Source organism: Typopeltis vanoorti, chromosome 7, assembly GCF_054136105.1.
Source record: "Typopeltis vanoorti isolate ZY-2024b chromosome 7, IOZ_Tvanoo_1.0, whole genome shotgun sequence".
NCBI classification, from domain to species: Eukaryota; Metazoa; Arthropoda; class Arachnida; order Uropygi; family Thelyphonidae; genus Typopeltis; species Typopeltis vanoorti.
In genome coordinates, this window is record NC_143555.1 from 121,742,773 (window position 1) to 121,768,829 (window position 26,057).

Below are 26,057 nucleotides of genomic sequence, written 5' to 3' on the forward strand. Positions count from 1 at the left end.
CAGGATTTGAAGGGGATAAATTAACTGTGGAAAGGGTACAAAGACAGATAACAAAGATGGTTTCAGGAATGTACAATGATAGTTATGAGGATTTGTGAAGGAATGTGGACTGCAGAGTTTGGTGGATAGAAGAAGGAGAGGTGATATGATTGAGACTTTTAAACTGTTGAGAGGTGGTTACAGGGTTGATACTGGGAACTTCTTTTGCTTGGTTGAACAGCGGGAAGGAGTGATGACAAGAGGCCATCCCTGGAAGTTTGAAATGAATCTGTGAGCAAGAGGGTGAGGAGTGTTTTTTTTGCATGGAGGGTGGTTGAACCATATAATGCATTGCCTATCGATGCGTCTTGATGGACTTTGTGTTTCTTAGGAAGGACCTCCCACGATGAGTCTTTTGACTCCATGGAGGCCTGAATAATAATAATAATAATATAATAATAATGAAATATACAGAAGTTACTGTTGCAACATGACTACCATGGAGTCAGAAGAATGATTGTTGCAAGAGGATCATATCTTTCTACAGTATGATAATTTGAGAATAATAACCTACTTTAAAAAATAAAGATAAAAATATATAAAAAAAATTGTGTGTCCTTTGCTTGATTAATTATAAGGCTTTAGTTTACTTTAACATTACACACATGCGCGCACGCATGCACACGCACACAAGCACGCGCGCACACATGCACACACACACACACAAATGACCTACAATTTCAAAAAGGGAATACTTACTTTATACTATTCAAGTATCATATTGAATTGCATCAAACACTGAATATCTGATAATATTCAATATAATATCAGCTCTATATCAAAATACACAGGTGCTCTGCATGCATACATGTGCGTGCATGTGTGTGTGTGTGTGTTTGCCTGTCTGATGTATATTATTTACTGTCATAATTTGTTATTTGTAATTTATTCTAATTTCTGTTACTTGTTATAGGTTCCTGTGACCAAACCAGTCACTTTGTCCTGTAGATTAAAAGGCCATCCAAGTCCAGATATTGAATGGTACTTCAATAATGACTTAATAGAGCCAGGTCACAAATATGCAATGCATTATGAAAATGGATTGTGTTCACTACATGTAGACAGCCCTAAAACATCTGATGCTGGAATATATGAGTGTAGAGCCAAAAATTTAGTAGGAGAGGATCGATCAAGAGCCACTGTATCATTTAGGTAAATCATAAATAAGTTTAAACAAGTCACAAAGGGGTTTAAATGGTGAATAACTTTTTTTTTATTATTAATTTTTTCATTTTATTTTTTTCAGGTATTCTTAGAACAATTGGGAAATTATGGAAATTAATCAGAAAAGTAAATTTTGCAGTCTGCTTTCAATAATTGGCCAGAGAAGAAAAAGATTTTATCTACCATCTGATTATGTCTAATGAGGCTCACTTTGATCTCAACGGTTTCATAAGCAAGCAGAATTGCAGGATTAACGTTCAGATAATCGAACAATTGTTCAGCAGTGTGAATTGTATCCCTCAGGTTTACAGGCTGGTGTGCTGCAACGTCACAAAGAATCGCTGGGCCTTACCTCTTTTAAGTGACAGTCACTGGAGAGCAATATCAGGCCACAATTGAAATTTTGTACACCCTGTGGTAGAGGACAGACCCAAGATGTGGTTTCAGCCACTGCCCACACCACTAGAGCCACAATAGAATTTCTAAGGCGAATTTTTGATGAGCGAAGAATTTTGCAAAGATCTGCAAAAAAATTAATGGGCCATCACTTTCTCAAGATCTGATGGCTCACAATTTCTTCCTATGAGGTTACTAAAGGAAAAAGTATATATGAACAGGCTCCAGACAGTCCACCAGCTGAAGGAGACCATTCATGCAGAAATTAGAGCATTGCAGTCAGAAACATGAACAGCTGTCATGAAACATGCTGTAGAAAAGTCCCATATTTGTGAACTCCAAAAATGGAAGGCTTATATGATGCGGTTTTCATAACTAATAAAAAAAATCTCCAGTTCTGTATTTTATTATAATAAAATAATGAATAAATAAAAAAAGTTATTAAATGTTTAAACTCCTTGGGCCCTTATAGGCCACCCTGTTTATATTCATAAATTTGAATGCTGCTCTGTGAAGTCATTTCTCTAGTATTAAAATGTGATATGCATTCTTTATTATGATGATAATGATTATTACCCTTAGACTCATAGTGGGAGGTCTTTAGTCACATACATTGCTCATCAAACTGCTTCAAATTGATTCACAATGCTTCTGCACTCACTACACTTAGGCACTGCACATCTCCATGGAAGAAATACTTCTCATATCCCTGTCTTTATACAACTTGCAGGAATAGTCTTGCGTGTGCAATCTGCTACCATTTTCCTTTGCTCTGTGAAAATTTTTCCCACATTAATTGGTAACAATTCATACCAATTTATATTCTCAATCATATTACCACTCTTTCTGATTTTATCCACTATGAGGTTACTAGGTTCTGCAAATGCCATTTCTTCAATCTGTCCTCATGCCTAACCCTCCAGGATCTGGCACCACTATTCCTCTCATGGTGAAGGGGATCCCTCAGTTGCTGTCCCATTTCGTTCCTGTTCTTTCCATTTTGTTCTTATTCTTTGCTTTGTTTCTCATATTCTTTGCTCTATTTCTTCTGAGTCTTTTTTACTGTCCTGTCATTCAGACCACCATCACCGGCATCTAATGTTCTGCTGCTGTGTTTGCCATGCTTGATCTCCCTGCTTTAGCAAGACAGGCAGTCTTGGATGACTCAGCAAAAATCAGTCAGCTGATGGGCTTGCTTACAAGGGTCAATGCTATTGCAGTAAGTCTCCAACTTGATCTGTGGTAACTCTGGCATTCCACTTCTGAGCACTTTTATTGCTTCCCAGATAGTGGGTGTACATGTGTGGCTCAGTGGCAGTGGTGGATGGGGAGCTCTGGTGTATGAACAACAACAAAAAAAACCCTTTGAGCATGAATTGTTTATCCTCAGATTTTTCAAGGGGGGCCCTCACAAGTACAGATACCATAGTTACATCATTTGATAACAGAAATAAGAACCAAAAGGCATCTGACACCAATATAAATGTATCTGTGTTTCTCAACATCCATGCAACAGGCGAAAAGCCCAATAGGAAAATCTCACCTTTCTTTATTCAAAAGAGTTTAGAAAGACTGGCAGGATCTCCCAAAGCAGTTAAAAAACTATTTATTTATTTTCTTTTGATATTATTGTTGAAACATCATGTCAGCAACAGTCAGGAAAATTATGGAAAACAGCATTAATGGATGGAATACCAATTATAGTAATATCTTAAAACAATTAACTGTGCTAGAAGTGTGATATCAAAATGAGATCTCCTTGATGTTCCAGATGAGAAGATATGTCCAGAGTTTAAAGATGAAGGAGTGATAGGTATGAGATGCATCCTGATTCACAGGAATGGTCACCGGATTTCTGCCAGGAACATCATCCTTACTTTTGATACATTCAAACCTCCAACACTGATAAAAGCAGGATATCTCAACTGTCCTGTTAAGCTCTACATCCCTAACCCACTTATATGCTTTAAATGTCAGAAATATAGGCATACCCCCTACTGCCTGTCATGGTTCTACCACCTGTGCCCAATGTGGTAGCAAAGAATATGATAATAATACTTGTTTTGCAAAGAACTCTATAGTGTCAATTGTCAGAGAGTCCATCCAGCCTACTCCCATGCATACCGGAGGTTGAAGGATGGAAAAAAAATTCAGAAGATAAAAACAGAACAAAATATATCATATCAGGATACAAAAAGAAAGGTAGCTAGCACAACACCTTTCCTGAAATCCTCTTATGATTAGAAAGTGGCAATTAAGAAAATATAAGACTCAAACACATGTCTGTTCCACCATCTGATAATTTCATCATACCTGAACTTTATGATTGTGAGTGCTCCTCTATGGAATGCATTGGTCGACTGACTTATTATGAAATACATAGAGTGCATCCTCCATGGATGTTATTGATTAGCTTTAGCTGTTGGGCAGAGGGGGGGGGGGCTAAGAATTAAAGTTTCCCAAATCTTATTATTATTATTATTAGTGACACTTCCAAGAAGTCCAAAGACTCATCACGGGAGGACACCTACTATACAACTCTCCGTCTCCACCACTACCAATCAACTACATCAGCGCCACCTACCAACAACCACCACCACCCCCACAACAAATATTTTTTGTCTGTAAATTCCGTGTGTTCTGAAGGACCGTTTTGTCTGTATGCGGGATGAAAAACCCTAGTTTCCAGGAGAAAAAACCCTGCTACCTCCGTATGAGATCTTGGGAAGTTTAATACAACCATATTTATTAAGATGGTTGGTTTTTTAAATCTGCTACTGATTCTAAGAAAAAAGTCTTTCAAATGTGAATTTGTTCTGTTGTGTTGTGAAACAATGGATGTGTTGTTGCTGAACCCATAGCCATTGCAGACACTGGAATAAGCTTTACTAGAATATCAGCAGCAGCTTCCTGTCTTCATGATAGGAAGCTGCTGCTTGATTCATGATTTCTTTTTGATATTGAAAGAAAAAATAGAGAAACAGTGGCCCAACTTTTCTACAAATGAGCAAGAACAGTATAATTAGCCATTCATTAAGGAGGAACTAACAAGAGCTATTTTGCTCTCTCATGCCAGTGCAGTAGGACCTGATGGCATCCATTATGAGATGATAAAAGAGCTTCCACAATCTTCCACAACATATCCATGTAATCCAAAAAATATATATAGCATATTTCACATTTTACAGAATAACTGAAATCAAAATACAAATTGCTCATATTCAAAACCTCCACCATCTTGCTTTTGATTCCTATCCCAGTAACTAGTTTAGAACAAAACTGAAACAAACAAATACAGTGGTACCTTGGATTGCAAGTAACTTGGTCTGCGAGTGTTTCGCAAGATGAGCAAAATTTTTTAATAAATTTTAACTTGATAAAATAGCAACGTCTTGCAATACAAGTACTGTATTACCCATACGCATTGTCTGCTGAGCATCACATGATCACATGCCACTCGGGATTGTGGGTAATCGTCTTGCATGCGCGGTCTCAATCAGTATACCTCATTCGTGCTAGCGTTGTGACCACGTGTGTGTGCGTAAAGCATTTTTTTATTTTGTGTCGAAATGTAGTGACACTGTTCTTTATTAACTGTACTACAAGAATGACCCCAATGAAGAAAAGGGTTGAAAGAAGTGGCATCCATAGTGTTGTGAGGCACGGAGAGGCTGCGAGTTCAAATGCATAGGCAGCTGTGGCATTCGTTGCTGAGTTTCAGAAGCTCATGGTTTCCAAATGTTACCTGCCGCAGCAAGTTTTTAATTGCGATGAGACAGATAGCAGTGATTCGGTTAGTGACAATGAAAGTCGTCCTACTCAATACAATTAATTGTATTTCTGTAATATGTAATTGTAATGTAATTAATAAATTCAATTACTTTATGTATTTTGTATTAATCATTTTTATATGAATATTTTTGAGTTTTGGAACAACTCATCTGAGTTTCTATTATTTCTTATGGGGAAATTCGCTTTGATATACGAGTGCTTTGGATTACGAGCATGTTTCCGGATTGAACTATGCTCACAAACCAAGGTACCACTGTATATAGATTACATGATACAAGCACATACAATGTCTACAACAGCTCTTACATATAAACACTTAAAATCTTAAACACTTTAAATTATTAATAAAAAAACTTACCTGAAATACTACAGCCATCTCAATCACAACCCCAACAAATATGCCTTTTCCAAAATAATAACAGCAGAATTGCAACTAATAAGAGTAGATGTTCACTAGGAAAGTAGAGGTGAGGAAAGCAGTGCATGTAAAGCTGTATATGTGAGATAAGAGCTTGGGAGTGCAAATGAAATGTGGATGATATGCATTAGAAAATTAGTTCAGTGAACACAAGAAGTACCATTATGAGAGACTTCAAACGATACAAACATAGATTAGAAGAAGAAGAAGAAGGAAAGAAGAACATATGGAAGGAAGAAAGAAAGAAAGTGAAATTTATGCAGCTACTGAGAGACAGTTACCTAAAACATCATGTGATTTATTATTATTATTATCATCATTACATCTAACATCCATTGAGTGAGAGACCCATTATGGGAGGTACACACTGTCACACACAAAGCTCATCCCACCTTACCTTAAACTGATTCAGTATGTCTAATAATTCACAACACACTCCATCAATACATTCCACTAACCAATCGCTCTCCCTATAAAGAACCTGCTCCTCATACCCTCCTAATAGAGTTTCCTCTTGTTCTATCTCTCTCCAGTTCTATGAAAAATTTCTTCCATGTTAACCTAATAACAACAACCCTTGACAAACTTTTAAGTCTCATTTTCAATCATATCCCCTCTCTTCCTCCTCTTCATAAAAGTTACACATTCTTTCAATCCGTCTTCATACTCCATATTCCACTTACCACCTTTGTGAATCTTCTATGGACCATTTTCTAACATACTCTCATCACCATGAAGCTCAATGACCAAATCTGCATGCAATTATGCATATGAGACCTGATCAAGATTTTATACCATAGAATCATAACCTCTATTTCTGCATGTCGGAGTCTTCAGCATCATTGCCATTATCCGATGTGAGAACTTTACAATTTGTGCAATGTGGTCTCTGAATTTCAGATTCTTCACCACCACCACCACTCCCAGATCTCTCATCTCCTCTATCTCCTTTAAAGTTTCCTCACCAAGGTATACTTTGCATCCCATTGTTGCTTACCAAATTTCAAAACCTTACACTTTGCAAAATTGAATTGATAGTTCCACTTACTGCTCATTCGTACAATCAATTCAAGTCTTTCTGTAGGGTGATAACATCTGCTTGACTCAACATTGCTCTCCCCCAATTTTGCATTGTTTGCAATCAGTTGTATATCACCAGTTAAACCTATCCCAATATCTTTAATACACAAACTGAACAACAATGGCCCAAATACAAAACCCTGAGGCACACCACTAATGTGTATCATTCCTCTTTTGGGATACTGCGCCTACATATACAACTTTCTGATACCTATTCTGATAGCCAGTCACAAATCCAACTCACTAGTCTGTTATCTAATGCCATCTATTTCAATTTATTTAACAACTTGTCGTGTGACAGTCCAATATAATCAACCACAACTGCTATTATCAAATGATTTCTGTATCTTTTCTCACTGATCTCTCTATAACTGGAACTCTGGATATACAGATTGGACTATAATTTGTAGCCACAGCCTTATCAATACCTTTATGCAGTGGAACCATTTTACCTTCTTTCTACTCACTTGTAACCTCTGCTGATGTAAAACTCTTATTAAACAGGCATTTTAATGCTGCCACGAATTCTCTGGAACATTCCCTTAAGATACGTGGTAATATGTCATCAAATCATATTGCCTTATTGACATCAAGCTTATTTATTTCCTCATATACCTCCTGCTCACTCACAATTAAGCCATCCTCTCTATGTCTCCTCTACACTTGACATGATTTCACCCTAATGAGGATGAAACACCTTTATAAATTGTTCACTGAATACCTCAATTGCTGTCTTCTGCAGCAGTTACCATTCTACTATTTTCATCCATTAATATCATCTTAACATATTCGTTTCTCCTTCTACTTACATATCTGAAAAACTCAATAGGGTTTTACTTGGCCTGATTTGCTAATTTCTGTTCATACTGCAGTGTTTCAGTTCTTAACAAGTCACCTTCCTGGCCTGCTCTTTATATTCCTCATGCAATTGATTGTTGCAATTACTTACCTTGTTCTGCCTCCACAGTATCCTCTTCTTTCAAATTTCATGCTAAATAATACACAAACTGAACAACAATGGCCCAAATACAAAACCTTGAGACACACCACTAGTGTGTATTGTTCCTCTTTCAGGATACTGCACCTTCATATATAACTTTCTGATACCTATCTTGCCAATCTGGTTGGCCGAGTTGTTAACATATCTGCTCTCCAGCCAGAAGGCTGTGGGTTTGAATCCCACTGTAGGCATGGATGTTTGTGATTGTTTGTGAAAGTACTAGTGGTGGTAGGCGGTAGATGGTGTTGGTAGCAATGATTGTAGTTGGTGGATGATTGGTGAGTGGTGGAGACGAAGAGTTGTAGAGTGGGTGCCTTCCCTTGATGAGTCTTTGGACTCCCTGGAAGTGTCACATAATAATAAAAATAATAATAATAATAAATCCTTTTATTCATCCATTTGACACCTACTTTATTCAGTTCTTTTGACCATAACAATACATTTGCAAATCACATGTTAAATATCTTTTGTTCAGTTTCCACATAGCATTTATCTCCCTTCTGCTTAACACCTCATTCTAAGCTATAGCTTAAAGCTGTCTCCTAAGAATTTCATAATCACTAACTTTGTAATTCCACATATATCTTATCTTTTCTTCTGAGAAGTTTTCATATGGCTTTTATGTTGTTCCCAACCATGAAAGGTTTTATGCAAGCCTATAGTACATATTGTACCATGAGTGGGCTAAGGATTTTTTTTCTACTTTTGTCAATTTTATATATTTATTTTTTGTATTTTTTATTTATTTTATATAGTCTCCAGAAACCCTGCTTTAGAGACCAAATATGGAAGTTTTTCAAGGCCACTTCAGGGGTCCAATTAACTGGGTGGTAGTCTCACACCAGACAATGAAATTTATCTTCCACCTAAAGACAATTGCAAAAATCCATGTCAGGCAGGATTCAAACCTGTATCCTGTTGGTTGGAGATCAGGTAACCACTTGGCCAACCAGGCTGACATTATTGAAGGAATATGAGATTTGAGAGTATGAAATCTGGTGACTGTCATAGAAAAATTTGTCCATAACCAATATAATCGCTTTGTCTTTGATTTTCAAGAGAGATCCTGCAGTCTTGACTAGTTTCAGGAAAATTCATCAAAAGCCATTTTACTGAATGACAATTCCTTGAAAGACAAATGAACAAGGCATTTAAATTGCAATTTCTTCATCAGGAAAATTTCATAGAACAACAGTTTCTTCAACTAATAATTCATTAAAACAACAGTTCGATGACAATTCACCATAAATATATTTCATTTAAAAAACAAATTCCTTTCATTTCCCACCAGAACACTTATTTACTCAAAATATTATTCTGTATGTTCATTTAAATTTCCTAAACTAGTAGAAAGGCTAATGTATTGGGAGTTCATGTCAATTTATTTAATGGTATTAATTCACAACACTGATTAACAAGAAAATTATGAATATTTATTTATCTACTGATATTTCGCTTGTATTATATCCAGTGAATTAATACCATTAAATAAAATGACATTAATAGTTACCTCTGGTAACTATTAAGTTCAGTTTAACATTACCAAAGAGGTAAGCATCATAATTTTATGGTCGCAGAAGATTTTAATAATTATTTTGTTCTATTTTAGAATATTATTTTGTGAGTGTATGTATTCTTAATAGCAAGCCTGCTGATTCATGCTTTAATACCAAAAATATTTAACTTTTGATGATAGTCGTTGTCATGGAAGAGAATATGCGAAGTACTCCTGTAAAAATCAATATTTACAAAATTACAATATTTACAAAATTACAATATATGCACTGTAATGTATTTTACACTAATTATTATTATTACTATTTTTTATTACACTGGTGTACAAAACTAAGGACAAACTACATTTTTACCTGTATATGAAAAAATTACCATGACTACAACTAAATGTAGATATAAATTTATTGCCACCATACTAATAAATTATATAACACAAAAAAGTGTTATAAATTTTGTACAAATTAAATTGCAATAGGTTTTTGTCAAAAATTACAAATTTCCTAAGAACTTAGTTAAGGAATTAATGTACAGTACTTACAGAAAACTATACTGAAAGACATTTCAGTATGGAATATGTCCACTCCAAATTGCTATGCAGTTTGCACAATGTCATACCATGTTTACCACCATGTGATTCAGGAGTTCTTGAGGCAAGCTGGCCCGCTTCTCTTTCAGAGCAAATAAGGCCTTGTTTGTTTTCTGGAGGGGAATTTCGAGCAGCAGTGCATCTCCCCATTCCGTCCCAAATGTGTTCTTTGAGGATGAGATTTGGGAAGCTTGCTGTCCATTCAATTCAGTTAATATCCTTTCTCTATGATGTGGTGTGGTGGGCATTGTCATCCATAAAAATGAATTCTTCGCCTACATCACCCACAGAATAATTGAACATGACGTTGAAGAACTTCGTTGCAATATCGTTCACCAGTCGTAGTCCCTTTTTCCAGCATAGCTCATTGTGCCCATTAAGCATAATGTTTCTCCACACCATGACATCAGCTCTACCATATCTATCCCTTTCAAGAATATTCTTGCAATGGTAAGCAGTACCACTTTCATGCCAGATCATGTGTCATCTCGAATGAAAGAAAAGACTAAAAAAAAACTCTCATCTGTAAGGAGTAGATCAGCCCATTGGTGTATTGTCCAGTTTTTATGGATACAACACCACTGAAAGCATTACATTATACAATGAGCTGTGGATAAAGTGATGCAAATTACAGGCTGTCGGGCATATAGGACTATTTGTTACAGATGCACTGCCACAGTTTGTCAAGATATCTGTACATGTGCTTGAATGGAGCTGGTTTGCAAGCTGACCTATCATGGTGCATCGATTATGATTTGCTGTTATAACCAAAATTCTATCTTCATGGTAGAGTGAGGGGTAACCTCTTTGCAAATGGCTGGAACACACTCCATTGGTTTGAAACCCTGCTCAGAGCCTGGATATGTTACATGAGATATCCAAACTCTCATGCAATATCAGTAATTTTGCAGCCTTCCTCAAGCTTTCCAATAAGTCTTCTCCACATGAAATCATCCACATGATTTCTTCGAGACATTACAGGACATCCGAGTTTGCAACTTTATTCCTTCAGGAAAAAGAGCTTCCTTCAAACACAATTCGCTTAGCATAGCTGTTTGCCTTTTATCCTGCTGAGTGCTACCATGTGACCCCCTTTGCAATTCATACCTCTTCTTGAAATCATTAACAGACAAAGCAATCACAACTGATGCAGGTAATCTATCCCATTTATTCACCACTCTCCAAGCAAAAAATCTAGTATTCATGCCTTTGTAACTATTCTCTTACCCAAATTCCAAGAATGACCTCTTGTTCTGCTCCATCTAGCCATGTGCTGAAATATTTCTCCCCTGCATCAATCCTATAAAAGACTTTAAGTAACTTAAATGTTTCTATCATATTCCCCCTTTTTTGCCTTCCACAGAAGACTCACCATCTTGGTCCCTCACTTCTGAATCCTCCACCACTTCTTCATCCTCAAGAAACCCAGATGACCAGACCTGACCATAGTAACCAGATGTCGATGTATCGAGGCTTTATAAAGAGCAATAACAACCTCCTTATTTCCACTTGTTAGTGTGTTCATCAATAACCAAGTAATCCTGTGTGCTATCCCACCTACTTTAGCAATATGCCCTCTAATGTTCAGCTCTCTATCTACTACCACCACCTCTCAAATTCCTGGCTTCAACAATTTCCTGGAATACAGTTCCCTCAGCATGATACACAGCTTGTAATCTTTGTATTCCAAAATGACTTTACATTTCTCCACATTAAATTGATATGCATTACCTTTATGCCGACAGCCTATTTAAATTGTCCTGCAACCTCTCCACATTGCCTTGATTCACTATTACTCTACCTAATTTTGCAAACAACAGAATATTTCCTTTAAGGTTATTTCCTATATAATTATACAGTTATATAAAATACAATCTCCATAGTTCAATTGGAAGAACAGCATAAGTGAGTGAGTTCAGCAGCTGAACTCAGTGGATATAATACCAGGGAAATAACAGCAAATAAGTTAATAAATAGCATTATTTTCTTATCAGTTTGTGTTCTCATCAATACTGTTAAAAATAAATTAACATGTATGGTGAACACATAAGCTTTTCCACTCATTTGAGAACTATTTTGTCTTCTTTCCACTCCTTAGGAACCATATGCACTGCAAGACTTTCATTAAACCAGGTCAAGGGCATAGCTAACTGTTGTGCATATTCCTTAAGAATACGTAGTATAATTCATAGTATAAATAACACCAGAGGGAAATAAATTATTTATGTATAGGACTAAAATGGCCATGCCTACTCCCTATATGGGAATAAAAAGACATTAGCTAATTTTTATTATTTTTTTTTGATATTGATGAATTGCTAACTTGCATACTCTGAACTCTGAAGAAAAATTACAAATGTAGTTGACATATAGCAATTATTTTGCAGAAACAATTCAAATTTCAACTGATAAGAAACTTTTGTCCTAACTAGGCACTCTCTAAGGACTAGATAAAAATGAAATGAATTCAGAAATATCAGACTAAATATATTCTTAGAATGATGGTCTCCCAGATGTTTGGCATATTAATGCAGCCATTTTCTAAAATAAGGAGCCAAAAGGCTTCAGTTTGGCGATGCAAAATTTATAAAAATCAAGTAGATATTAGATCCAGCATTATTTCAAAGCTGAATGTAGAAACCATGACAGTTTCATACAAATTAGTCGACCAGAGAGCTTATGGGAATAAGCCTGATGGCATTTACAAATCGCTCTAGCAAGGACCACTTTAGAAAACATGCATGCTGCCCAGGTGTCCATATCAGGTGTTGTGTGTCAGGCCAGTGACGCCTTAAACTATGGACCAAATTAGAAAGCGTATATTATTATTATTATTATTATTGTTGTTCCGGGAAACTCCAAGGAGTCGACAGGCTCATCGAGGGAGGCCCTAACATCATGTCAAAAACAACTATGCAACATTCACACAGTATCTATCATACCTTGCCTTGAACTCATTCACGGTCGTAGCACCCACAACAGACTCTGGAAGCTTATTCCACTCATTCACCACTCTCCAAGTAAAAAACCTAGCTCTAACACACTTGTCAACCACGCTCTTGCCCAGCTTCCATGCATGGCCCCTAGTCCTCCCACCACCGGTCATATTTTCAAAAATATCTTCTGGATCAATCTTATAAAAATCCTTCAGTAATTTGAATGTCTCAATCATATCACCCATCCTTCGCCTATCGTCCAATTTCTGCAACCCACAAATCCTCAACCTATTCTCATAAGGTTCATTCCACAGACCTGCTATCATCTTGGTCACTCGTCTCTGGACCCTCTCCACGTCTTCCTCCCCATCACGAAGAAACCCTGGTGCCCATAACTGGGCACAGAAGTCCAGATGGGGTCTTATCAAGGCTCGATACAGAGGAACAACAACTTGTTTGTCTCTGCATGTTAAGTATTTTTCAGAAGCCAAGTGATTTGGTGAGCTGTTTTAGTCACTTTTGCAATGTGCCCCCTAAACTTCAACTCCCTATCCACCAACACTCCCAAATCCCTGGCCTCATCAATCTCCTGGAGTACGGTTCCACCAATGCGATATACTGCTGCTATTCTTTTCACCCCAAAGTGCATAACCTTACACTTTGCCACATTAAATTGACATCCATTTTTCCGAGCCCAGTCCTCCAAACTATCCAAATCATCCTATAAAATTTTGACATCCTGTGCACTCACAATTGCTCTACCCAACTTTGCATCATCAGCAAACAAGTGAACACTTCCTCTCAAATCCTTTCCAATATCATTGATGAACAAATTGAAAAGCAGTGGTCCAAGAACAGAGCCCTGCGGCACTCCACTAGTCACAAGACGTCTTTTAGACTCCACTCCTGAATAAACCACTCTCTGGTATCTCTCCTTCAACCATCCTCCTATCCATCTCACCAACCCTATATCTATCCCCATCTGCTCCAGTTTACTGATTAGGGTTCCATGTGATATCCGATCAAAGGCCTTGGCAAGGTCCAGTAGTATCACTGTAAACCCATTACCCCTATCCAGTTCAGCTGTCACTGTGTTATAAAACGTGAGCAAGTTGCTGAGGCATGATCTACCCTTCACAAAACCATGTTGTCCCCCATACAGTATCCCATTTTCATCTATCCAATCCTGTATTCTTTTCTTGACTAATTTCTCTAAGACCTTGACAATGATTCCTGATATGCTAATCGGTCGGTAATTTACAACAGCAGTCTTGGAACCACCTTTATGCAGTGGAACTATTTTCCCCTCTTTCCACCTGCTCGGGACTAACCCAGACCCGAGACTCAAATTAAACAAAATGGTCAAGGGTACTGATAATTCTTTAGCTGCTTCTCATACAACACGAGCTGCTATACCATCCAATCCCACAGATGTATTGACATTGAGGTTATGCAATAGACTACTCACCTCCACTTCATTCACCGCAATTCCCGTATAATCTACTGTTTTATTCGTTTCTGCAATGTCACCACCTGGATGATATATTCTTGCAAATTGCTCACTCAGTAACTCAACTATCTCAGCTGATTCAGTTACCTCCCTACCATCGGCATTCTTTAAAATCATTCTGCCATGTACATTTTTCCTTTTACTTGCAACATATCGAAAAAACTGTTTAGGATTCTCTTTAGATTACGAAAGAACATTATGGCAAATGTTCTTTCGTAATCCTTTTTTGCTTTTCTTACCACACTCGTCACCCTTCTGGCCTGCACTTTATACCATTCATGTGCCTGCCGGTCACCTTCCTCTTAAATTCCCTCCATAATTGTTTCTTTTTTTGCAGCTCAAGCTTAATGGTGTTATTCATCCATTTAACCCCTACTTGATTTATTATTCGGACTCTAGGTATACAGTCAGCCATTGCTTCATGCAAGCACTTCTTAACTACCTCCCATGCACTATCAACTTCTAGTCCTTGCAGTTGTACATGACATGCATGGCACTGAACCAATCAAACTCCTAAGCTTGTCATACTTTCCAGCCCAATAATTCCACATGTACCCTGTCTTAATTGAAAATTCTACACCTTTAGCCACCTCACAAGTCAAGACTCTATGATCACTCTCACCAATTGGTGGCAATATGGTCATATTTGTTACAGCCAAATCCTCAGATGTAATTACTAGGTCAAGCACTCTCTGACCCCTAGTATTTTCCATTACATGCTGTCGCAGATAGTTATCCCTTAATAACTGCATAAAATCCAATTCCTTCCTCCCGTGTGTCCCCTCCTCACTCCAATCAATGCGACCATAGTTGAAATCTCCCATAATAATCACCCTCCTTCTGCTCATTTCTACTATTTGCTTGTGCATACTGTCACAACCATCTTTTCCATCACCTGGTCTATAGTAGCACCCAATTGTATATTTAGTTCTGCTAGCCACAATCTCACACCAAATGGCCTCAAATGTGCTCTTTTCTCTATCCTGCAATTCAACTTCTATTCTTCTTGGCTGTAGCTCATCAGCTATCATAAACAATACTCCTCCCCCCATTTTATTCTCTCTGTCATTCCTGAACACACTATACCCATCACATTCAATCCCACTGGCTATATCATCTACAGTCAGCCATGTCTCACTAATACCAATAACCTGTGGTCTGGAAGTGCCAACCATGGCCAAGAACTCTTCCTTCTTGTTCCTAATACTCCTAGTATTAGTGTACATGAATTTAAGACCCCCATTAGCCCCAACCCTACTTTGATGCCTTATATTAACGATCCCACTCTGATTTGTTGTCCTTATTTGCTCTGGCATATTATGTTCATTCTTACATTCAACTGCCTCCCTAAGGACTGTATATCTACTCCCCCCCCCCCCTTAACAAATCTAGTTTCCCTGAATTGGCACATCCACTACATTCAGCAACACTTTCTCAAGTCTTCTTACACCATAACCATTCAAATGCAAGCCATCCATCTTATACAGATCCTTTCGCCCATCAAACTTACTCCACACGTCTACAAATTCCGCACCACTCGTCATACATAACCCACGCATAAAGTCATTCGCAATTATGGCCTTCCTTTTAAACATTTCACTGTCATACCGTGGCAAAAGACTAATCATTCTAACTCTCTTACTCTTTTCTTTTACTACCTCAAACAATTCATTCAGGCCTTCTATCATTTCCATTTTATCTCCTTTCAAATTATTCGTACCTGCCACAACAATCATTTCTTTCACCCTTTCCTTTTGCTCTTTAATAGACTCAGTTACATCCTTTATGGTTGCACCAGGTTGGTACAATTTTGTCAAATCCTCTACTAACACACCTCGTACTAACGAGTCTCCATACAGCACTCTATCCTTCATTTTGTTCATGTTCACATTCATACGTCTATTTTTCCTGTTATATACCTTTTATTATTGGTTGGTTCATTCAGTCGACTTTTGTTCATTCACTCTAGCTGCTGTTTTGCCCTTTCTATCGCACCTTTCAACAACGTGATCTCACTCAATGCATCTATCTCATCTTTTTTATTCTCTGAGAAATCATTAATACTATCATTCACACTTTCTATATTCACACTCTCACAATTCTCATGTACAACCTTGCCATTTCTTGTCATATCCCTATTTTCTTCATTCTGAAGTTTGACAAAAATATCACACTCACGATCCGAAATACATTTCAATTCCTCATTCTCCCTACATTTTCTACACACATTCAATCCTTTATTATCTTCTAACCACATTCTGACCGCACTCCGCAAAGCGTACATTTCACAGCTAGTACACTGACTCATTTCTTTTATACTACCGTTCTTTGATAAAGATGGCGAACCATCATTACTGGCCACCATTTTCCTTCGTACAGGTGCCATACTTAATTGCAACGTGTTTTATCAAATTATAGGTTATAACACACCAAAAACACACAAACAGATGCACTAAAATACGCAACAAACAAATCTACACAATGTTAAGTAATTTTATCAACGATAACTGAAAATAATACTTATCTTATCAGGAGCTTGCACGAACACTACTCACTATGATATAACCTTGAACTCCAACTCGAACTATATACGAGGAGTATATACAGACTCCTCGGCAGCATGCTTGTTTTCTAAAGTGGTCCATGCTAGGGTGACTCATAAATGCTGGCAGGCATATTACCATGAGTTCTCTGGTCACCTTATTTGTATGAAACTTTCATAGTTTCTACATTCAGCTTTGAAATAATGCTGAATCTAATTATTATTATTATTATTATTATTATTACGGGTATCTCCATGGAGTCAGTAGACTCATCATGGGAGACCCAAACTAGCAAAACAATATCTGTCATATCTCTTCTTGAATTCATTTACAGACGAAGAGCTCACAACTAAGTCAGCTAATGAATTCCACTCATTCGCCACCCTCCAGGCAAAAATCCTTGTTCTGACACCTTTGTTAACCACTCTCTTCTTTAATTTCCAGGGATGACCTCTTGTTCTTCCATCACTATCACACAGCTGAAACATTTCTCCTGCATCAATCCTATAAAAACCTTTCAGTAATTTAAATGTTTCCATCATATCCCCTCTTCTTCGCCTATCAACCAATCTCTAAATTCCACAAGCTCTCAATCTATCAATGTAGGGAGCATTTTTTACATCACTCACCAACTTGATCACTCTCCTCTGAACCCTCTCCACAGCCTCCTCATCTCCAAGGAATCCAGGTGACCAGACCTGAGCACAGTAATCCAAATATGGAAGTATCAACGCTTTATAAAGGGGAATAATAACCTCATCATCAAAAATATTAACCAAGTAATCCTATGTGCAATCTTGGACACCTTAGCAATGTGTCCTCTGAACTTCATCTCCCTATCTACCAACACCCCTAAGTTCCTAGCCTCTTGGAGTGCCTTTCCATCAATGTAGTACACAGCTGGTAATCTTTTAATTCCAAAATGCATGACTTTACACTTTTCCACATTGAACTGACATCCATTATCTTTTGCCCATTTTACCAGCTTATTTAAATCATCCTGCAAACTTTCAACATCCGCTTGATTTTTTATTGTGCTACCCAACTTTGCATCATCAGCAAACAACTGAATATCTCCCTTTAAGCCATTTCCTATATCATTTATATACAAATTATATACAAATTAAACAACATTGGACCAAGCACAGAGCCCTGAGGCACACCACTGGTCACCTGCCTCATTCTGGACTCGATTCTTCCATACACCACCTTATGGTATCTCTCCATTCTCTTATCCATATCACCAATTTAGTATTCATTCCCATCCGCTTCAATTTGCGTAACAGTGTTCAATGGGATATCCTGTCAAAAGCTTTAGCAAAACCCAGAATACCACTGTGTAGCCAGTTCCTTTGTCCAACTCAGATGTCATTCTATTATTAAAAGTTAATAGATTGCTAAGGCAGGATCTACCTTTAACAAAACCATGTTGGCCTCTATAGAGTATCATATCCTGATCCACCCATTCTTGAATTTTGTCTTTAACCAACTTTTCCAATACTTTTACCACTACTCCTGAGATGGTGATTGGTCTGTAATTAACTACTGCAGTTTTAGAGCCACCCTTATGCAAAGGAACCACTTTGCCTAACTTCCACTCCCTAGGGACTATACCAGAGTTCAAACTTAAATTAAATATCCAAGTAATAGGGGGTTGACAATTCATTTGCACATTCACGCAACACCCGAGCTGATATTCCATCTAAGCTTACAGCAGTGTTTGCATTTAAATTTTGCAATATATTAAATACCTCTGATTCTTTAGCTTCAGTTCTCACATTAGTTATTGCTACAGGTATAGAGATATCCTCACTTGGGTGATAGACTTTTGAAAAGTGATCACTCAGTAACTCGACTATTACATCTGATTTTGTCACCTCAACATCATCAGCACCCACTAAAGTTATCCTTCTGAAGTCATTCTTCCTCTTACTTGCTACATAGCGGAAGAACTCTTTGGGATTACTCTTGATCTCTTTGGCTAAAGTCTTCTCATAATCTGATTTAGCTTTTCTTACTATGCTGGTAACCTTCCTAGCTTGAGCCTTGTACTGCTCATGAGTGTACTGATCACCTTTCTCCTTGTAAATTCTCCATAACATTTTCTTTTTTTGCAGATCAAGCTTGATACTACTGTTCATCCATCTAACGCCTGCCTTGTTTGACCTCCTGACCATGGAGACACAATCTGATATTGCTTTCCTCAGATACCCACTGATTTTATCTCATGCACTGCTAACATCTTTCCCCTGCAATATGTTCTGCCATAGGATGGCTGCAAGCTCACTCCGAAGCTTGTTATAATTGCCTAACCTGTAGTTCTGTATATACCTCTTGTTAACAGAAAAATCCGCAGATTTTGCAACCTCCCAAGTCAATACCACATGATTGCTTTTACCAATTGGAGGTAACGAGGACACCTTACTTATGCATATAACTTTCTGAACAAATAACCAGGTCCAACACTCTCAATAATATCGATTTGATTTTTATAAATTAATGCAGCCGTATTTGTTAAGGTTGGGGAGTGCTTCATAGCTTCATGATACTTAATCTAAAAATAGGTGTCTGCCTTAGAAGACTAAATATAAAATCTGACTATAATGGAAACAAGCTGACAAATGATAGGTTAATTTGGAATAGAAAAAAAAGTTAATAAGAAGTTCGATGTAATATAAACCTAATTACATGTGATGCTAAATTACTGTGATCACACTATCCTGTACATATCAGGAATTGATGATGATAACGATCCTCCTTTCACACACACAGTGTATTCCTCTTAAATTCTTTCAATAATTACTAGTGAGTTGATGTTTTTCTCAATTTTTGTAATATTGTAAAACTTTTAAATACATTGATCTCTGAATTATCCAACCTTCAAATAACTAAATCTCCAGTTAACTGACCCTTGAACAATTGGTATATCAACCAGTTTCTTGTTTGGCACCATGACACTCTATATTATTATTATTATTACATAACACCACCAAGGAGTCTAAAGACTCATCGAGGGAAGGCACCAACTCCACAACTCTACGTCTCCACCAACCGCAACTACTTTCATCATCCACACCAACGCCATCTACACCACAGACTATCAAACATATCATCAGTGACTGATGATATGCATGTATTCACAAGAATATTATGAAAGATGGAAAATTAGCCTTCTGGGATGCCCTCTTTTCCATACGCATTCTGGACTAGGCCACTATACATAACAAGATACGAATACACCTTTTTAATGTTTCCACAGTAACCTGCAGGAGATACTTGAAGTGTCAAAGGAGACTCTAGCGTGGCTTTCAACATTGTACATTGAACGATAGCTGAACTTTGCCATAAGAATAACTACCTACATATAGCTGTGTACTTTCAGTTATCCAGCATTTCAATTATCTGACCAGTAATTTGATTTTCCACTGAACTTGGATAATTCAGGTATTACTGTGCTTTCCCATATGGCAAATAAAAATGTATTATTATGTAATTGTTATTTATGATTTTTATTTTGGATTTATTATTATACCTATTATATTATGCTAACTTTACCTAGTTTTCTTATTACTTTATTCTTAGTGAAAAATCTCAAAGGCCAGAAGCTCCAGTTTTTCTTAAGAAAATTGGTGATGCTGAAGTACCAGATGGAATGACAGGCAAATTTACTGCATGCATTACAGGCAATCCCACACCTGAAGTTACATGGTATTATACTTTGCGCATGTGTGTGTGTGTGTTTATATATGTGTTTATCATATTTAAACATGATTTTATAACATAAATATAACTAATAATTTTATTATTAATCTGTACCTCCTCACAACATGCATGGTGGGAGGTCCACCTTAAACAACACAAAGTCTATCACAGCACTTTTGAAATATATTCCCAGTATCAAACAGGTAAATACCACTCAACAGCTTAAATGCAGACATTGAAAGTCCATGTATTGTCTGTTGGATTTCATGAGCAGTGTGAGTAGGTGCATTGTCTTGCAAAAGCAACATGCCTTTGCTTGGTTTTTTCTTCAGTACCTCCTTCAATTCCTTCAGAGCTGTCGAATAAACTGCTGCTGGTACAATTTCACCTTTTGTTTTGAGGTACTTGGTAAGGATTATAACAAAAGACAATGGCAAGAACCTTTCCTGTTGCTGACTTTTTGGTTTGGAACTTTGGCCGTAGGGAACCTTTGTGTCTCTACTTTTGCTGTCAAATCTTGCACATTTTATAGCTATTATTCACTCTCACAATCTTGGGTTAATTGCATTCTGTTTTTCACCATAATTCTCACATACTTTTGTATTATCAGTTGCACTGTTTTCTTCAGTATCACTTTTGCGCTTTCTTAATATCTCCACACTCTTTCTCAACATCCATTTTGTTTATGGCATTATGTTCCCAACTCTGATTCAAACAAGCCTTGTGATCCATCAACATGTTACACTTCCTACATATCTATGTATTTCTCTACATAAGCATCCACAACATCTCCTCATACAGGACATTTCTGTCATGCCATTGTGCCCTTCTCAAAAACCTATGCCATTTACTCATTTGTTTTTCAAGCCAAACCTACACATTTGCTTCCCTCTCCTCACCAATTTGTCTTAGTGTGCTAAACAAGACATGGAGAATTTAAAATTATACTGCCTAAATATTTTAACCAAATACCACATTCCTATAACACATACCACATGACAAAAGTCAATCTAAAAGTTATATAGTATCATCAGACAATAAATATAAAATTACGTTATTGTGCTGCAGCCTACACAACAATCACTGTCATGCACTCACTACCTGGCAGCTTTTTTTATAAATGTTTTAATAATTTTTGTAACAATATTTAACATTAATAAATTTCAATTACCGTATTTTTTGGACGATAAGACGCACCCCAAATTTATGAGATGATTTTTAGAAAAAAATATTTTATTATATAAAGATATTTACAAATTCTTACTTAATTTTTATTTATTGTTACAATAATTTATATTAGCAATATTCAGTTCATCTTCACTCTCAGTACTATCACTGGTCTCGTTAATGTCACTGTTACTTACGTCTGAACTATTGTTGTCACTCCCTTCAAAAACTGCGTCATCTTTGGTACCATCTATCGCATTACTAATCCCACATTTCTTAAATGACTTTATAATCGTCTCTTCTTTCACAGCTCCCATGAATTTTTCACCCAGGTACATACTTCTGAAATTGTTGGCCGTTTCACATATCCTGTTGCTGTAACATCGTGATTTAGCTTTGCCATCCATTTGTTCCACTCTTCCCACATAAAATTTTCGAATGGTTTATTAATAGATCCATCCAAGGGTTGTAATTGACTTGAAGGCCTCCAGGAATGACAGCTAATTCTGTCATATTCATTTCTTTTAGAAGCTTCTTGGTTGATTCTGTTTTATGTGCTCTGAATTGATCCCACACTAACATCGCAGGCTTTTTAAACAATGCACCCTGACGTTTTGCCCATATCTTTTGTACCCATAATTTCATTCCTGTTTCATCCATTCAGCCTTTATCTTGAATGTGGATAATAATGCGATGAGGAATTGCATCTCTCGGTAACGTTTTTCTCTTGAAGATTAACATGGGGGGTAGTTTTGTTCCATCCACGCAACAAGCTAAAACCACAGTGTAGCGAGTTTTTTCGTGACCTGTTGTTTTGATCACTATTGATTTGGTGCCTTTTGAATCTACTGTCCGATTTGAAGGAACATCAAAAGTTAGAGGCACTTCATCCATATTCGCAATTTGATTAAGCTCAAAGTTAAATTTCCTTCTCGCTGATATGACAAATCTATGGAATTCTATAATTTTAGCTTCATAGTCAGCCGACATTTTTTTAGCTAGAGTGGTTTTTGTATGCATGCATAACCCGTGTCTTTTCATAAATCTAAAGTACCAAGACGGTGATCCGGTAAAGTCTAAAATTCCATTAGCAGTTGCTCATCGTTTCGCTTCAAAATTATCATTTTCGTAGAAACAGATATTCCCATGTTTCGATGATTTGTTACCCAATTTTCATTTGTACTTCTAATTCTGGCCATTTTTTTCTAAGTGCAAATGGAATGTTTTCTTGTGTTTACATAGCGGTTTTAATTGTTCCTCTTGTTTTCTCCACTCGCGAACCATTTTTTCTGTTGGTGGTGGACAAATGTCTTTCTGCTGCTCTGTTTCAATATTGTTTTGCATAATTTATCACATTTAATTTATAACTCACGTTACATGAAAGTCTTTTTTGTTTTACACTCATTTTTTCTAATTTTAAGATAAAAATTTTAACGACTTATAAAGAATAATTCAAATGAACCATACAAAATCACATATGTTTACTCACTAATGACTACTGACGCTCTAAATCGGTGATTCACCCACATGCAGCGAGATAACTTAGGTACCTACCTTCAGTGGCATACTTACTAATTTTATTAACATATTGCACCAGTAATTGAACTTCGCTAACAGCTTTGGTACAGTGTAAAGATTCGTATTTTAATGTTACCTTCGGCCCATAAGACGCACCCCAATTTTAAGTTGATTTTTCTATGTAAAAAGGTGCGTCTTATGGTCTGAAAAATACGGTATGTTTAAACTGTAATTTAAATGTATTAATGTTCTGATTTGATTTTTATGGCTGGGCTATTTAGCTATGCCCTAAAAATCAGGGAGGAAACTGAAAAAAAAAATAGATTGATATTATTCTTTTTATTATTAACACCAGACCTCGATGGAGTCAAAGCCTCGTTGCAGGAGGTACACACTATTACATGCAAAGTCCATGCTTTGCATGTGATAGTGTACTAGTGTAATAGCATGTAAAAGTGTCTATGAGAAATTTCTACCACCTTAACTCAGTAACAACCCTTAGCAAATTAAACGTCTCAGTTGTATCCCCTCTCTTTTTCCTATTCACAAGGCTTTGGAAACTGCATCTCAGTCTCTCTTTTATATCTCACATCACCAAAGATCAATTACCATCTTAGTTCAGTAATATTGGACTTTTCCCAGAATAGGAACAGTAGAAGAGAGGGAATGAGAAAGAGTTATGGGAATGATAGAAGAGGAGAGAATAGGATTAGTGGAAGAGTGGGAATGAGAGAGAATTATGGGAATGATAGAAGAGGAGAGAATAGGAACAGTGGAAGAGAAGGAATGAGAGAGAGAGTTATGGGAATGATAGAAGAGGAGAGAATGGAAACAGTAAGAGAGAGAGAGGGAATGAGAAGAATGCAAGGGAGCTCTAGAACAGGAATAGAGTGATGTCAGGAAGGCATCATTCTATTCAGTAAGCAGGGGAACACAGAGAGAAAGTGTTGGGGGGAGGGGGGGAATGCAGGTGAGTAATCGAGGAAAAGGGTGGTAATAGATGCGATGTATGGGGACTTAATGATCCGTGGTGTGCAAGATAGAATGCATGAGGAGTGTTTGCCTGGAGGAACGACAGAAAGAGTGGCTATGGCAGTTAAGAGGGGGTGAAAGGGTGGATTCAATGATTGTGATGTTAGGAACAAATGACTTGAGAGGCAACGTAAATTGGATGGCGAGAGAGATATGAGATTCTTGCTTGAGGTTTTCTTTTGTATAACCTCAAGCAAGAATCTTACTGAGCAGAAGAACAGTAATATTGAATAACATAATGGCTAGAATGTATCAAAAGAGAGGATTGTAATATGTGGATGCTTGGAAGGTGTTTGAGGACAGAAAGGAATTATATGCGAGAGACTGCTTCCAATTTGAATGAGGACGGACGTAGGCATCTGGAAAGATTGCTGTTTTCTGAACAAGTCAGTGTGTTAATGCAGGAAAACTATAATACCCAGGGTGGATGGTGGCAGGGGTGGCCTCTTGTGGGAATAGGTGCTTGGGAAAAGAGGGATGACATCAAGTAAAGCTGAGCACAATGGAGTCTAGAGGGAATAATGCTAGGTATAGAAACAGTCGCATTTTTATGTTTTATACTAATGCCAGGAGTATCCAGAATAAAGGAGAAGAAACACAGAGGGAGGAGACCAGGAGATCTTTAGACAGTTCAGCATGGCAAGTGCAAGAAGAATGATTGTTAAGGGAGAGTTTAACTATAGCAGTATAAATTGGGAAGAGGAAGATGCATGTAGCAATAAGGGAATGGAATTTCTAGAATTCTTGAGGGACACATATCTTAGGCAACATATAATAAGAGAACAAGAGGTTCAAGAGTTTTGAATTTGGTCATAGCATCAGAAGAGTTGATAATAACTGAGGTGACATCTCTCCCACCAGTTGGAGAGAGTGACCATGTGGTTTTGACCACATGGTCATTCAGGGCATTCTAATAGACATTCAGGTGTATCAAAGAAAAGGGAATGAATGTGGAATTATAAGGTAGGTGATTATAATAGTCTTAGATATCAATTAGTGGAGTTCCATGGAGGGCAGAATTGGCCAGGATATCACTAGTGCATGGGAAATTGTGAAGAAATATTTGTTAGCAGCGATAGTAAGCTCATTCCACGAGTGAAGAAGCGGACATAATTTGGTGTAAAGTGGATGATAAACAATATCAAACAGGAACAATAGGTGAAAAAGAGGCTATGAAAGAGATATAAGGAGACAGGTGAAGAGCAGATGCATGAAGAATATAAGACACAGGCCATGAGAGTGACTAGTATGGTAAGGAAGGTGAAACTGGAATATGAGAAGAGACTGGCCCTAAGATCCAAAGAAAATTATTATTATTATTATTATTACATTACACATGCAGGGAGTTCAAAGACTCATCGAGGGAGGGCATCTATTCTACAACTCTGTCACCACCACTCAATCCACCAACTGCAACAAATTGCAACTACACCAATACCACTAGTTTTTCCACAGACCTAGGGAATTTTTTACTATGTGGCCAGTAGGAGGAGAAATGATTGTTGAAGAATGACATTGTGGAATAAAAATGGGAATAGAGTGACTAATACAGAGGACACAGCAGAATTGTTCAATGAACACTTTATTGGAGTATTTCATCCTGGAGGAGTAAATTTTAATACTAGAAGGATAGGTCAGGTTCAAAGTTTAAAGGTGCAT

The 26,057-nt window shown here is 37.2% G+C and overlaps 1 protein-coding gene across 1 annotated transcript in view; it reads left to right on the forward strand.

The window, feature by feature from the left end:
* Window positions 1–26,057, forward strand: part of LOC150105008 (protein Obscurin-like) — a 790,953-nt gene that overhangs the window by 488,028 nt on the left and 276,868 nt on the right. Inside the window, exons 49-50 of the mRNA XM_090395103.1 lie at window positions 953–1,191; window positions 20,562–20,687. Coding sequence (XP_090251229.1) covers window positions 953–1,191; window positions 20,562–20,687 — 365 coding nt within the window. The remainder of the gene's footprint in view (window positions 1–952; window positions 1,192–20,561; window positions 20,688–26,057) is intronic.